Source organism: Pogona vitticeps, chromosome 2 (genome assembly GCF_051106095.1).
Source record: "Pogona vitticeps strain Pit_001003342236 chromosome 2, PviZW2.1, whole genome shotgun sequence".
Lineage (NCBI taxonomy): Eukaryota > Metazoa > Chordata > Lepidosauria > Squamata > Agamidae > Pogona > Pogona vitticeps.
This window is the reverse complement of record NC_135784.1, coordinates 288,591,399-288,607,423: the sequence shown is the minus strand read 5'-3', so window position 1 is coordinate 288,607,423 and position 16,025 is coordinate 288,591,399. Positions and strand designations below refer to the sequence as shown.

The following is a 16,025-nucleotide window of genomic DNA, read 5'->3' as shown; positions in this document are numbered from 1 at the left end:
GAAAGCACAAAACCTGTTTAGAACCTACATCTAGGCTTGAACCAAAGGAAGATTAGAAAACCCCTCAGTGTATTATAAATACACTTTGTATTCCTCAGCATTGCTGATGCAAAAGGCATCAAGCCTAAAAAATTGGGAGACAAGTCCTAAAAACGTACAGATTAGGTGACATTTCCAAAAATCACTAAGTTTTGAGTTTCAAGAAGCAGCTTAGCACCTATTGACAACTGCTTTGGATATAATAGTAATAAGAGTAACAATAGCTACAACACGTTAATTGATTGGTTAAGTCAACTGATTTAAACATTGATTTGAAATACACACAACACCTAGAGGTTTGATACTAAAAAGTGGTCCTCATTGATTGCAGCACAAAATTCAGTTAATATATATATATATATATATATATATATATATATATATATATATATATATATATATATATATATATATATATATATATATATTTCATGTGAGTCTTGCCAGTGTAGGACCCAAGGTGGCTCACAATATGAATTAAAAAGAGATAGAGGTCAAAACCCAATAAATTGCAATACTAAAGCACAATCAAATAACTGATCATATTAAAAACATGCACCAAAGTAAAACAATTCAAGGGCTATTTAAAAGGCTAGCAGCAGAACAAGTGAAAGTGCAATGTTTACTATTAAAAAATTCTTCCCACATGGCCAAAGGCCTGTCTGTTTAAGAGCAGTGCTTATAAAATTTGCTTATGGAATACAAAGATACAGAAACAATAGTCCTCCTTCCTTCTCAGAGGCCAAGGATAGATCAGTTCTCAATGCTGTTATAATAGATGCATTCATTTAATAATAATAATAATAATAATAATAATAATAATAATAATAATAATAATAATAATAATAATAATAATAATAATAATAATAATAATAATAATAATAATAATAGGCATTGTGGTTTCCCCTCCAGAATGAGGGCTTGTTTATTTCTGGTGTCTCATAACTGGCAGGTTCTCTAAGTGATTAACAAAACAACAGCAACAACAGCACTAACAGATTGTTTGATTAAAACCTACAGGATTAAATGGCTATGATGAATTGGGTCATAGTTCTAGTTATCCCTAAAAATCATCATAGATTTCCCAGAATTAAAATTGTTTTACAAACCTATGTAAGAGGCCACTCTGCCCACAGTTGGAGCATTTGTGGAGCAACCCTGTACCTATTTAGAAATAAGTCCCATTGAGGCTACTTACTTTGAAGTAAATTCTATTCCAGGAAAATGAATAGAGAAGTATACTCTCAAGGTATAATCCCATACAATATACGTGAGAGTATGTACCATGGAACTCAAATGAGAAATCGGTAGACATGTAAAGGATTGCATTGTTATGTTCTCTTTATAGCAGTTGATGATTTAAGCCAGCTAACTGTGCTGAATTGCACCTTTCGCCTTTTGTTGCAGAGTATATACTCCTTTATAACATTTGCCAAAATTCTTTTGTCACGAGAACATATCTGCTTCTATAACCTAAGCTGATGCGATGCATAAGTAGATGTGATGCTCCAAAGGCCCCCCTCCCTTTTAGTAGACTTTATGACCAAGTAGGATTTTGAACTGGGATTTCCCACAAACAAATTTAGCCATATGACCGCTATGTCACATTTCAAGCTTATGGCTGGGATTTCTAAATCCTCTTATATTTGAATACAAAAATGTGGGGGGTGGGAAGGTGCTGAACAACTTTTGCAATAGTTGTATGTTAGGACTTCCACTACCAACCTGTGGATCAGGCTGTACAACCAATCTTTAATGTGACAGAGAAATTCTAATATATCTAAAACACTATTGTTAATATACTGGGCAAAATCCTGTTAGTGTAGTAAACTGTACTAGAGTAGGCCTATTGGAGCAATGGGGATTTGGCAAATCAACTCCTCCACAGGTTCTGCTGATTCAAACAGTCCTAGTCTAGCTATGCTTTACTGTGCTAAAGCAGGGCACAGTTAGAGTAGACTCATTTGAATCAAGTGAACTTATGGAAGATTTGACATAATAAATTCTCATTGATTCAATGAGCCTACTCTAGTGTGATTTACTATGTTAAGCAACATAATTTTGGCCAATATCTGAAAATTAGTAGTTCTTAAAACAACAATAGCAAAAGTATATTTCAGCAGTAAATATGTACACTTCTATAAAACAGTCATTATTTGCCCATATTTCATCTTATGCTCACATTTTATATTTATATTAATAACTGTTATATATTGTACTGTTAGCCTTAAGCAGATTGCCTTCAAATGTATGGTTTAGCCCAAATTGTACACAGCTTTCTTTTTATGTACCGTTACGCATATATTTCTAAATTTCCATTGATCAGTAAATGCTTTCTTTCTTTTTTAAAAATGTGGTTGTATATAGTTACATTCAACAGCTGTGTAGTATTTATAGGCTGGCTTTTTACCAAAAAGCCAAGAGGAATTTACCAACCAATTCTGTTCTTAACTCACTTCCTTATGCCTACATCATTTGGCAGCTCATATGGGACCATATCATCTGCAATACTTAGGCCCAACCAGGTGATTTAAGGACAGAAGTTCAACCTTAACTCAGTTTCCTGGCCTAAGTGTGTTAAAACCAGATCTTTAAAATATTAAGGTATGTTATGAATGGTTTTTCAGTGATTAAAATTCATAGTAGCAATGATAGAACATCTAATGATTGGGTTAACCAGAGTTTCCAAAAATAAATAAGAGGACAAATGTTTTGCTTTGGAAAGACACATATGGTGATATTGTTCACATTAGAAATGGCAGCTTTAATGCTTCAAGTAAAAAGTATCTAAAATGTTTCCATTAGGATCCCGATTAGTGACATAAATTATCTGGTTTGTCTCATAGTTGATTCCTGTAGAGTGTTGTCCTCATGTTCTCTAAGTCTTACTGAACACAAAAGAAATTTACTTCTGAGTATTATATTTGGAGACTTTCTGCCTGAAGCAGAAAATACTAATGATGCTCTCCAGGATGCTATAAATGTAATAAACTCAATGATGATAACTTTGTCATTCATTTGCCATTGGAGATGGCTTACCTTGCTCTGTTTTCATGGTCAGTTTTCCCGCTGTGTTCCAAGGGTAGTGTGCACTTAGGTAGAATTGACAGGCCTCAGGCCTTTAAATGCAGCTTTTAATGATATTGGAGTTGGATAGAGCTTGTGGGAGGAAATGAGTCTAGGGAGATACAATGGAAAGATTTGGGGACATGATAAAGTGTGAAAGAAAATTACGTCAGCATGACAAAGATGGGAAAACCTTAGGGTGGGAAGAAAATTACATACAAAATTATTTATAATGGGATATCTGCTAAGAGGACTGAAGAGAAGCCAATTGGCATTGTGTGTTCCCATGCAGGGCCTCAACAAAGGGTCTTAAAATCTCAGTCTTCTTAATATCAAATCTTATCAAGAGACAACCAGGCTGGCTGAACTGGGCTGCGTAAACAGTTGCTTGCTGAATGCAGGGATATTATTAGGGCTGTGGAACAAGGCAGTGGGCATCACCTAGAATTCTTTGCTATGCCACAGATGATTGGGCAATGTTGCCTGGGTTGTGGAGCATGCTTTTGAGATCACTCGGTGCAGCTGCTTGGGAAAAATGCAAATATCTTCGTCTAGCATTTGTCTCCTTTCAAAATAAACCATTATTGTAAAGTTGCTGGCTCCATGTATAATCCCTTCCTCCCCCCCCCACCCCATATAATTAAATAGAGAGAATGGCTATGCATGTGCAAAGGGATGCTGACATTGCATAAAGCATTCTCTTCTGCGAAAATAAGTGGAGAACCCCATTCCTACAGGATCCCTTTTTGACCAGTGGAATACATGGACTCATTGGGCTCTTAGTCACAGCATTGGGTAAAAGGGAAATTCCATTGATTTTTTTACCTTTGCGTAATTCACCAATTCATGGTTGGTAAAGGAAGGTAGTCTGGATAGTTCTGCTGAATTTAAGGGTTCTGAATATCTAGCCAAGATCCTCACATCAAGTGAAGGACATGCAACAGAACTTGAGAAATCCTTGGGTCCTTAGCAGCTCTATTAGGCTGTGATCCATTGCTCATCTAAATTAAGGAATTGTTGGGATTTTTTTTTTTTGCATTGGTCTGTAATCCTAAAGGATGTCATTTGGCAGCAAATTATATTGACCTCAGTATGATTGTCCACCACAGTGATTAAATTCTGAATTTCATTTTGGATCAGGGCATTTAAATTAGAAGAATGTCTGTGTGACATGGCTGATCTCACTGTGCTGACATAGAAGCAAATCCATTGGCTTGGATCCTAGCTTTTCACTCTGCAAAGGCACATTTTTTCACAGAAGGGGGGGCTTTGCTTATGGAAGGGTGCCTTTCACTCATGGATTTTAATGGCACTTATGGTTCTTAACGGCCCTTCACTTTCCATCTGTCTGTAGGATATTGGTTTCTTATCCAGCATTTGTTCAGTGAGGATAGGTGGGTGAGGCTGCTAGGCATCTTCAGCTTTATATGCTTTGTAGAGTATGTGCACCATATGTGTTAAAATCAATGGAATTTCATTTCATTGATGAATATAACCTTTTGTGAAAACAACGGAAGCCTCTAATAAAACTAAGAATTATAAGAGTGGCCATCACAAATCCTTGAAACAATTCTCTATAATATAGATGAAGGAATCAGAGCTCTGGAAGAACATCTAAGACCACTGAGTGAATAGAATGCCAGGGATCAGAGCTGGCCGTACTTATTGTGGTAAGCTGGGAGTTACAATCCAAGAGAAGTGACATTTGTCATCTTCTGCTTGAAGTGTGAATCTTTTATTTACCATTTATGCCTCTTACAGCACAAGACTGTGCATATTTACTCAGAAGTAAATTTCATGTGTCTAATGATGTTCATTGCCAGCTAGGATTAGGTACCACAGTAGGTCTTGTGTAAGTACACGTAACTCATATTTAACAAACATCTATGTCATTGACTGGATGCATACATGCTGGGAAGGATGTGATTTAGCTGTAGTTTACCATCCTATCTGTTTTTTTATTAGATGTACACAATCAAATGGACAAATCTGAAGCAGTTTTATATTTTTATTTTTACTTTGATTTTGCCTGAAATTCTGGAGCAGTTATGGTTCAAATAGTTGGGGTTGATACATTGTTTGAAAGCTTGTTGCTTAGTGTAGTAAGTCACACTAGAGTAGGCCCATTGAATCAGTGTTGATTTGGTGAGTCAACTCCTCATAAGATCCACTGGTTAAAATTGACCTACTGTACTCTATTTATTACTTTCTATGCTAAAGTACATTGCAACTAGAGTAGGCCCAAGCCCCACTGATTCAGTGGGCATACTCTAGTGCAACATACTACACTAAGCAACAGGATTTCAGCCACTGTCTTGTGTAAGTTCTGTACAGCAAAACTGCAACAGACCATGGCAGTTTTTTTCTACATAATTTGATGTATTCATTGCCTTTGTCTTCCGCCCAGTTTTCAAGAAGTTCAGGTCGATGAATTTAGCAATGACACACAGGGGCTGGTATGATATCAAGGGCATATATTTCCACACTCTCTGCTGTATTAGCAATCTCTCCAAGGGATACAATCCAGATGAACAAGTATTCTTGTTCTTGTAAAAACACACACACACTGAGTGTGATCTTGACTATAATGCAGGACTAAGGCACAGTGGCATCCTAAATCCCTACTATAGGGCAGGGATGCTGAAACACTGTCCCTCTAGATGAGTGCTTCCCAGCTGTTGGTCCCCCGATGTTCTTGGACTACAACTCCCAGAAATCCTGGCCAGCACAGCTAGTGGTGAAGCCATCTGGGAGTTTTAGTTCAAGAACATCTGGGGGGGGGCAAAGCTGGGAAATACTTTTCTAGATGCTTGGGACTACAACCCCTACCAATTCTTGGCAATCCTGGCTGCAGCTGATGGGATTTGTAGGCCAAAACACCTGGTAAGCCAATGGTTCTCTCACTGCTGATAGTGGATCACAGCCATAAAGTAGTTCTTCCTGGTCCTGATCGAGGGAATGACAACTGCAGACACCACCTTGTTAGAATTTTAAATACTTCATCAGGATAAAGTGAGTTCAGTATCCTCTTCTATACTTCTTATCTGAAGACTGTGGATGGAATAGGGCAGATTTAGGTGTAAACTGGGCTTCTTTTCAGTCAAAGTGTTTGGAAAAGTTGCATGTTTGGACCTCCAATCCCCCAACCAGCATGCCCATACTGCATGGTGTGTGTTTATGTCAGGGAAGCAAGATAAAAGCCATCCCTTCTATTCCTGCTGGTTAAAGAGCTAGTTACTGCTGTGTCTATGACCTTGTTCGGAAATCACTTACTGTACTGAATGAATACATGAATACTAAACTGCCCTACAGTGAATGTGTTGAGATCTCAAGATCACCCTGCACTGGCTTGTCTGACTGGCAATAACCTCTGCATGGGCATAGACTAGGACTGGAGAACCTGTAGCCTGCCAGTTCCCATTGCACTACGTCTCCCATCATCTCCCATCATTTGCAAAGCTGACTTGGGCAATGGGAACTGGAGTTCAGCATTATCTGAAGGGCTGCCAGCTTCACAGCTTCATGTTAGGCAAAGGTCCTATGAGTCTTGCTGGTGGACATCCATAAAGAAATACCAGTGCATAAAGTTGAGACATTACACAGTCATATATCATTGATGTGATATGATGATTTTCAATATCTTATTGCTCATCCATTTTATTGGGAGCATGTGTACCAGGCCATGTTGTGTCAAGGCTACGTGTGGATTTTCCCTGTGTAAATGAATATACCGTGCTGTGGAATCCTATGCATATTTACTTGGAGATTAAGGGCATTGAGTATCTTATTCCTAATTGAAGGCATAGGATTGCTGCCTTAGCTGAGTCACTTTCATCAAGATACCCCCTTATGCACATGGGTTGCTTTTCATTCTCATCTCCATTAGGGAGGAGACCTTCATAAATTCTTCTCAAATATTTTTTTAAAAATCTGGTTTAAGATGAGGCAAGCATTTCAGGCGAAAATGTGTACCTTATTAAGCTGTATCTCAGTATACAGTTCATTGTCCATTTAGTGACTCTGAAACTAAATATTGCTACTTGGCTCACTGACACTAATGTTGCAGTTCTGTATACATTTACTTAGGAAACTTACTGACCTCAGTGACTCTTACTTCTGAGTAGATTTGTTTGGCAGATCACAATAAATCTGAGACCCGATTGGCCATAATAAAATATGCTGCAGTTTGTGGTTAAGAATAGGAGCTATGATCGGGGAAAGATGTTTGAAATTTCACTTCAGACATGAGACCAAAGGCACTGCAATCCTGTGTGAGTCTACTCAGAAGTAATTTTCATCTAGTCTAGTGCAGATTATTTCCAGGTAAGTGTGCACAGAGTTGGAGCCTACGTCAGACCATAATGCTGTCTTCCTCTGTTGGACGTGCAAGTGCAAGAATGAGACTTTTTATTTCAATGCATTAAAAATGAAAATGCTTTCAGGTATAGACTGTAGCCAAGATGCTATTAGTTGTGCCTGCGAGCATAATGCTGTGTACCATAATGCTGTTGCTCACCAAATCATGTAACCCCAAAGACAGCAAATGCCTACACTGACTGCTTAACTTGTGTCTATTTGCTGCTGGAGTTTAAACCAAACATGTTATGTCAGTGCAAAAATGTAATAGGATTTCACCCAGAGAATGAGAGATATATACAGATCCATAGGTCTGAAAGCCAGACATTACACTAAATTCAAAGTGTTTCAACGATCTCACTTCAGAATCCCTTGACTTTTACAGCATGGCATCTAATTTGATATTCCCATCCATTTTTGTTTTGACATGAATTTATTGCCTATGGGCCAGTTCCCCAGCATTCCACTTGCAATATCCATGACCTGTTCTGAAATAAAAGTTCAGCAGAAGGGTAGCATTGAGGAAAGGAAGAATGAAAAACTTTATTGTTGTTTAGTCACTAAGTCATGTCTTCATGACCCTATGGACCAGAGCATGCCAGGCCCTCCTGTCTTCCACTGCCTCCCAGAGTTTGGTCAAATTCATGTTGGTATATGTGCAATATAGCTCTTTAACTATTTGTGACATATTGGCTGAAATCCTGTTGTGATTCACTGCACGTAAAGTTGCAGCTAGAGTAGGTCTGTTTTAATCAATGGAGCTAACAGAGGAGTTAACTCACCAAATGTGCACAGATTCAGTGGGACTACTCTAGTGCAGCTTGTTACAGTAAGCAATAAGATTTCATCCACTGTTGCAAAATACTTAAAAAAGGAACTAGGGACCCTCTTTCAAATGGTTACAATACAATAGAAACTATGATGTCATATTATAGGCTGATTCATCATCATTGACTAGTATTGCATAAGAGATACAAGTTTTAACAAAAAACCTAGGTATGTCTTAAAGACTGACGTAGTATGTATGCTGTTCTGAATATTGCTGGATGATGATGATGAGGATAGTACACACACAAATAATCAGCTCTGATGGGTTGACTCCAATTTGGTGAATTTACTGACATTATAGCTAAAGGGACGTGGTGGCGCTGTGGGCTAAACCGCAGAAGCCTGTGCTGCAGGGTCAGAAGACCAAGCAGTCATAAGATCGAATCCACGTGACGGAGTGAGCATCTGTCACTTGTCCCAGCTCCTGCCAACCTAGTGGTTCGAAAATTGGTGGGAAGGTAACAGCATTCCGTGTCTAAGTTGCACTGGCCATGTGACCACGGAAGATTGTCTTCGGACAAAATGCTGGCTCTATGGCTTGGAAACGGGGATGAGCACCGCCCCCTAGAGTCGAATGTGACTGGACAAAAATTGTCAAGGGGAACCTTTACCTTTATAGCTAAGATCCAGTTCTCTGTACTGAGAAAATTACAATGAATTGTAAGTCACCTTGGTGCCTTTTTTTAGGAGATTAGCAAGGTAAAAATATCTAAAATAAATGCTTGCAATCATCTTTTGAAAGTTGGAAAACAACTGTGGGGTTGGATCCAGACTTAACCATGCTTAGTGTACTCTTAGGATTGCCATAAGCCAGAGGTGACCAGTTGGTCTCCTTTAATCTTAACTAAGTCTGGATTCAAACCAGTTCTTTTCTCTTTCTGCCTTATAATTTTTGTTTTTCTTCCTCTCTCTCTTTAAAAAAATGTCTGACAGGTTAATTTTTCAGAAGGAGGCCCAGGTTCCAATTCCACCGGAAGTGAGGTAGCGTCCATGTCCTCTCAACTCCCGGATACACCTAACAGCATGGTAGCCAGTCCTATTGAGGCATGAGAAACAGTCCTTGCCATTTTTGGGGTCCATGAATCCTTTTTGCCCCCTACTGGAGAGAATGGGAACGCTAGCACGTCTGGGGACTCAGCCGGGGGATAAAACAGAAAAGAAGAAAAAGAAGAAGATAAAGTATTTAACACACCGGTGTTCATGAACTTAAAGGAAACTCCATGAACTGTCTGGGGAATCTTAATTGTTTTTTTTTTTTCTGTTTTGCAATGATAAGGTAGCAACACTGTGAAGACAATCATGGGATCTTACTAGAATAATATTCATAAAAAGCAAATGAAAATGCTTTTTAATAATAATAATATTAATATTAATAATACTACACCCACACTAAAGGATCTCCGGAGGATCAAGCGAGGGGAAAAAAAAAAGAGAGACGTTTGAGAAAACGGTAGAAGAATCAAACCCTCGGATCTCCGTCTTTTTCCAAAGGACATTCTTTCAAATGACTGCACATCCTTCAAGAGAAAAACCAACGAAGAGAACATCTAGTGACCATCCTACAGCCAATGGTGCTCTTTCTCTACTGGCCTTTCCCTTGCCAAAATAAACAAATGAATAAATAAAATATGAAAGAGTTAAAAACAAAATAAGAAGGAGCTTGATAGGTTGCATTTCCCAAGAGCAAGAAAAGACAATCTTTATCCTAGCCTCTCTCCCTCATGACGGAACGGGCCATTATGAAGGTGTGGAGCTGCGGTGGGTTTGGAATTTCTCTCTCTCTCTCTCTCTGTTTTATTTTAAGAGGGTTGTTTGAACGTTTGGGCCTCCCATAGCATGTACTGTAGCCTTTTTTCTACTCCTCCTCCATTTTTTTTTCTGGTTTAAGGGGTGGGCTTTGTGGGAGATCCATCTTATCTCCCAAAGTCTCCAGTGACTCTTCCCCCCCCTTTTTTTTTTTAAAGGAGGGCATGGATTTGTGAATTGTTTCCCCCCCCCCTCTCCTTTCTCTTTCAAGTTCCAGTTAATAACATTTGCAACAAGGTATACCTCTCTTTTAGGGGACACACACACACACACACACACACACACACACACACACACACACAAGCGTCTTTTGGGGTTGTGTTTTTGACTGGCATAGGTTCAATAACATTCCCCTTCATTTCCCCAAAGATGTGTATAATTCTTGGGTTTTTTTTTTTAAGAACTCTCTCTTTTTTTTTTCTTCCCCATTTTAATGGTCTGAGTTTGTTCTCTGTGTCTTTCTCTTTTTCTCCTTCGCTGGAAATCAAGAGGGGGAAATATTTCTGTTCTGTTTGCTCTCGCATTGCAAAAATTATAAAGTAATTTATTATTTATTATCCGAAGACTTGCCACTTTTTCATGTCTTGATTTGTGTCATTGACGTTGTTGCTGGGTTGTTGTTGGGTTTCTTTGGGGTTGTTTTGTTTGTTTTAAATAAAGGGTACTATCCATGCCAAGCAGTTCTCCTATGCAAGCCCCTATTGTAAATAAAAAATATTTAAAAATAAAATAAATAGGAAAGGGTTTTATTTCTTGCAGAGGAGAATGTGTTCCGTGGATTGAACAAAAAAGAAAAAAAAAAGAATGAAGGGTGGGGAAGGTTTTCACCGTGGTCTTTGAAAGTTTATGTCAAATTCTATGTGGGGCTTTTTTATTTTTGTTTTAATTTTTATTTGTTGGTCTTTTTTTTTTAAAGTTTCCTCTCCTTAAGTATTATGTGAAATAAAAGCGCCGTATGTAGAATGATTATATCTTCAGGACTATTTCACTAAATAAACATTTGGTATAGAGAAAACAATAAAATAATTAAGAATAATGACCAAGGGTGCCCTCTTTTATATATATAATATGATATAGAGAAATATTATATATCTATATATATCTATATATATCTAAATACATGGGACATATTTACAAGTTAGCTGCTAAATATTTGAAATAAAATTATCACATGACCACAAGATGCATTTACAAGTGGGATGTGATATTTTATTACACGTATTAACAACCAGCTTATAAATTTCAACACCAGAACCTATCAAATGGAAGGCCAGAGCCTTTCTCCTCTGCTCTGCCCCTGTAAGAATTCTTGTCTTTTCTTGCAAGCTGGAAACACTGACTGAGAAAGAAAGAAATTTCTGAAGAGCTGTTTCCCCCAGTAAATGTAGTAGAGCTTTTCCCCCAGTCAAATGGGACATCAACCTCAGACCCTAGGTTGCTTCCCGAATTGCCTGTAGCGTGGTATGCTTTATAATTGTGCACCTTGACACAAAATGTAACATCTGAACGTGAGAAACGCGTGTTTCCACAAACCGGGGGGGGGGGGGGACGGTTTGCTCCAGGGCAGGGCCGGCCAGGGTCACTTTGCTGTCCGAAAGGAAGGACAAAAGGGTTCTTTACACCCCTTTCCTGGGAAGAATCGACGGTTGTATCCCAGCGGATACACCCCCAGATCAGCAACTGGAGTAGAAGAGCTAGAATAGGGGACGCAGGGCTGATCGGATGGCTCGCACTGCCCCGCCGTCCAATACTGCCCGGTATTGACTGCCTCATGAGGCCGCTTATCTCTGTGACTAATGTTAGGGCCGGCCCTTCTGCATTTTACTTGTGAAACTGATTTCTCCCCCCCCCCCCTCACGGGGAAGTGTTGAGGATCCCAGCCGCCCTGCCTGCCTGGACTCCACAATAATGTGTTCCCCCCCCCCATCCTTAAATATTTGTTTTAAGAATATATCTATATTCTTTCTCTCCCTCCCTCTCCTCTCTCTGTGCGCTATACACCGAAGTCCTCCTCTAGGATTGTTTACGGGCTCTGTATTTTTTATTTCAGGGGAGGGAAGGAGGAAGGTAAGAGGGAGGGAGGGAGGGAGGGAGCGGGGGCTGCATTTTGCTTAGCAAGTGAAGGATGGCTGTTATTCGTCAGTATCTGTCGACAGGAGCTTTGGAAAAGGCTGCCGGGGGAGAGATTCTGGCTTGAGGGGGAACCTCGACGATCCGTGTTTGTTGTTTTTCTGTCGACTTCCGTTTTTCTTTTACATTGAGGAGAGGGCGGAGTGGGGGCAGGGTGTTAGGGGGTGGTGAAAGCTGGGAGGGGAGCGGAGGGGAAGGGGAGAGACGGAGAGCCCAAGCCTCCGAACAAAGGTGCGATCCACAGAGCTTTTAAGGCAGCAGCAAAGAGTTTTGTGACACCTTAAGAACCGACGAGTTTTAATTTGGCTTAAGCCCTCGTGGATTTCGGTCCATTTCTTCAGATGCAAAAAAGTGCATGGTTCACTTAAAAGGGTGCATTTTTAAAAAAATGCTTTAGGACGCGGTGCTGTAGCTGTCGAGAAACTTTTAAGGCAGAAATTGCTCCTTAAAGTCTGTGAAGGCTTCTTTTCTGGGTCTCGGTGGGCGATTACAGAGTCCGCTCCTACAGAAAGGAATGCCTGGATGCCTGTACAAGCTTTCTTAGGAGTAAATGCCTTGCAGTTCCGTGGGGGTTACTCGGAAGTAAGTATGGGGCGGGTTGCACGATCTTGGGTGTGGACCAGAGCCTCATAACTCGGACAGTCGGAACAGCTTGGTCCCTGATCTAGGACCCAGTCAAGGCTAGGGACCGAACATAAATGCAGTCTAGCTGAAGCTTTTCCGGAGACAGTTTCTCTCCAGAACTGTATGGACTCTTTCCTAGTAAAACATGCATGCGCAGGCAGCGAGATCCTCAAAGCCGTTAAGCAGCAACATTGCAAGCCATTTAAGGGTGACTGGGAATTTGCCACGTTGGGATCCCATGTTTTCAGCCCTAGTTAACAAGACACAGTAGTTATTTGAACCGGTTTTTAATACCTGTGAAACAATACAGCGTTCGCGTTGCGATCTGATGCTCACTCAGCAGAGTAAATTCAATTGACGTCATTTTGGTTTGCTCCCACGCAGTGATAAATAAGATTGTACCGTAGGTACGACATTCAATAAATTAAACAATTTTTTGTTTAATTTTGGATCGTAACGATGACCATAACTCAGACGCAAAAGATGCAAAAATGTGGGGGGGGGCTTAACCTTTGCCTTGACTGTAGGATTGCCGTGAATTCCGTAGAGTTCTGTAACGTTACAGATTTGGACCCTGCCAGGTAACCCGAGGCATGTCCACTCAGACGTAAACACGACTGATTACAACGTGGCTTACTTCTGGGTAAGCGATCCTTGTCTGAACGTTGAAATACGGAAGGTAAAAAGGAGTCGAAAATTAGAGAAATCTTAGAGTGTGGAAATATTTATTTATTTATTTGTTTATTTATTTATTTATTTATTTGTTTGTTTGTTTGTTTGTTTGTTTATTCTATCTCTTTAAAGACCCATTATAAGGAAACGATGAGGCAAAGCAGATGCAGGCAAATCTCCGTCTTTCCCTTCTCCGTGGATCGGGGCTGCCTTTTCTCCGAGCTCTCGCTTGCTCCCCACCCTCTCGTTCAAGGGGGCGAAGGGGGAGGGCCTTTTTCTGCACAGTCCTTGTTATTTTAGGGGAAAGGGATAGTGCGGCATGCACTGCTCTTTTGGGGAAGGGGTATGCCTTTCGCGGAAAGTTTACGTCTTCCACGAACGTCCGAAGTGGGTATTTCCAAGGGCTCTTTACTCATTACGCACCAGTAGTCTGTCGGGTAGGAGGGGCGCTACTAAACCTCCCACACGCAAACGTGGAGCTGCGCAATTGTAACTCGCATGAACACGTTCTCTTGTGGGGGAAGAGAAGAGGAACTGAAAAAGTGGCTTTGATTTAGCACGGATGAACTCACTTTTTCTACGCCTCTCGTCCTCCCCAGCAATAGGTGTGTCTGACCCAGCAGATGAAAGGGGCCTTTTAAAAAAACTCCCCGCGTCAGCTTCCCCTGCTCCCTTAATGATCCAGCCTAGTGCTCTTCCTGAGAGTAAACCCTTTTCAACCTAATGGGGCTGACTCCTGCGTAGACATCTGTAGCACTGCCCTGTAACAAATGCTGTCCTGTGCGCCTATTCAAAGATCCGTCCCTTTGTGATCGCGGGGGGTGGGTTACTCTCGAGTAACTGTGTTTAGAATGGCAGCCTTCGTCTCACTGGCAATTACTTTCGGGTTAAACACAGGAACAATTGGGCTGCGCGAAATGTAATAAATACCGCTGTCATTCTATATAGACTGACCCGAGTAAAAAGCCTTATTGAACACAATAATGGGATTTACTTCCGAATCAATAGACAGAAGATTGAATTGTAAGTGAAGTTGAAAAGTTCTGCTGACTGTAGGAGCATGAACAGGGAACCCTATATATTGTACCCAGAAGCACACCTCATTGAATTCAGTGGGATTTACTCAGAGGTAAGAATATATAGGATGGTTGTTCGTTTCTTCACTCCCAGTGACTGATCAGGATTTATTTTATACACATTAATCGATTAGTCTTGTCTTATTTTTTTAAACAGCTATTTTATTTGAATAATTAGGAATCTCTCCATTTCAAAGCGTGGAGAGTTCCATAAAGTCTATTATTTGGGGTTCTATCAGAGTCTGGGGAGCGATGCGTGTCAGGCTTATGTGTTTTCGGGACAGCGCTTTTCAACCATGGAATATACAGTACTGTATAGCGGATTTCATTTGCTGGGGTATTCCTGGAAAAGCTCTTTCCATATATTTCCCAAGACGAAACAAATTATGGAACTGATCCAGCCAAGCGTGAGCCGGCTGAAGGCTGCAGATCTGTTCAACTAACTAAAAACAATGAAACTAACTTCACAGTAAACGCGTCAAGTAAATGTGGATGAATCTCTTACCAGCTTTGTTGCTAAAGTTAAGCACCTGTTGAAACCGCCTCAATACTGGTGCTAGTTTATTCGGAAGTAAGTTCATTGAAATTCAGTGGCGACTAGAACTAGGTCACTATGTACAAGGGGCCAACTCCATTTTATTAGTTCCAACGAAAGTATTATTTATTATTTATTTATTTCATTTATACCCCGCCTATCTAGTCAATGGTGACCACTCTAGGCGGCTAAAGTAGACCCATGGCAGCATTGGGTTCTGCTTAAGTGTGGACTTCACAAGCCCCATTAATCCAGTGAGTTTGCTCGAGTTGGGAGGCACCGATTCAGACCGAGGAGAGCAGCCTGGACAGGGTTCCCTTGGATTGGATTTGTGCCCAAGTTGCGATCCTGTGAACTCTGTCTGGAACAGAATGCATTCTTTGTGGATCCATTTAATTTTACTACATTGAAGGTTTTCCTTGCTTGAGAGTGAAAATGCCCCGGATCGGACTTTAGTATCTTTTAAGGAGCAAATTGTTTCATCTTAACTGCTGCATTGTGTCTTAGCTCTACAGGTTACTCTCAGTGGAGAAAGATGATTACTACGGAAAGATTATGCATGTTTCCCCAAAAGTGCGTCCAACCAAATTTAATCTGGAGTAAATCTATACCGCGACGTATAGTCCGGTGACATTCCTGTGTAGAGTATTAAAAGCAAACATTTTCCACCTTTTTTTCTCTCCAGAGGCAAAATTTCGGCAGCTCAAACGCGGAAAGCTCAATAACTCTTTGGGCGCCGTCACCGGCAGTATGCGGTCTTTTCTGTTTACCCTTGAGTAGCCTTCTGATGCGTGGCCAACGTGGATCCCACTCCGGTGCGTCATTCCGCACCATCCTCTTGATTAGCAGCCTTTTGCAAGGGGGGGGGCAGTCGCCGCCAAATGCCAATCCCT

The 16,025-nt window shown here is 40.5% G+C and overlaps 1 protein-coding gene across 2 annotated transcripts in view; it reads left to right on the top strand.

Moving 5' to 3' along the window:
• Positions 1-11,131, top strand: part of ISL1 (ISL LIM homeobox 1) — a 29,159-nt gene extending 18,028 nt beyond the window's left edge. The window contains exons 6-7 of one of the 2 annotated variants that reach the window (XR_012084544.2): positions 2,522-2,643; positions 9,223-11,131. Coding sequence is in view for 1 of the 2 variants with exons in the window: in XM_072992777.2 (XP_072848878.1) it covers positions 9,223-9,339 (117 nt within the window). In the remaining variant the exon portion in view is untranslated. The remainder of the gene's footprint in view (positions 1-2,521; positions 2,644-9,222) is intronic. The other variant, XM_072992777.2, reaches the window with a different exon arrangement.
• Positions 11,132-16,025: the final 4,894 nt, after the last annotated feature.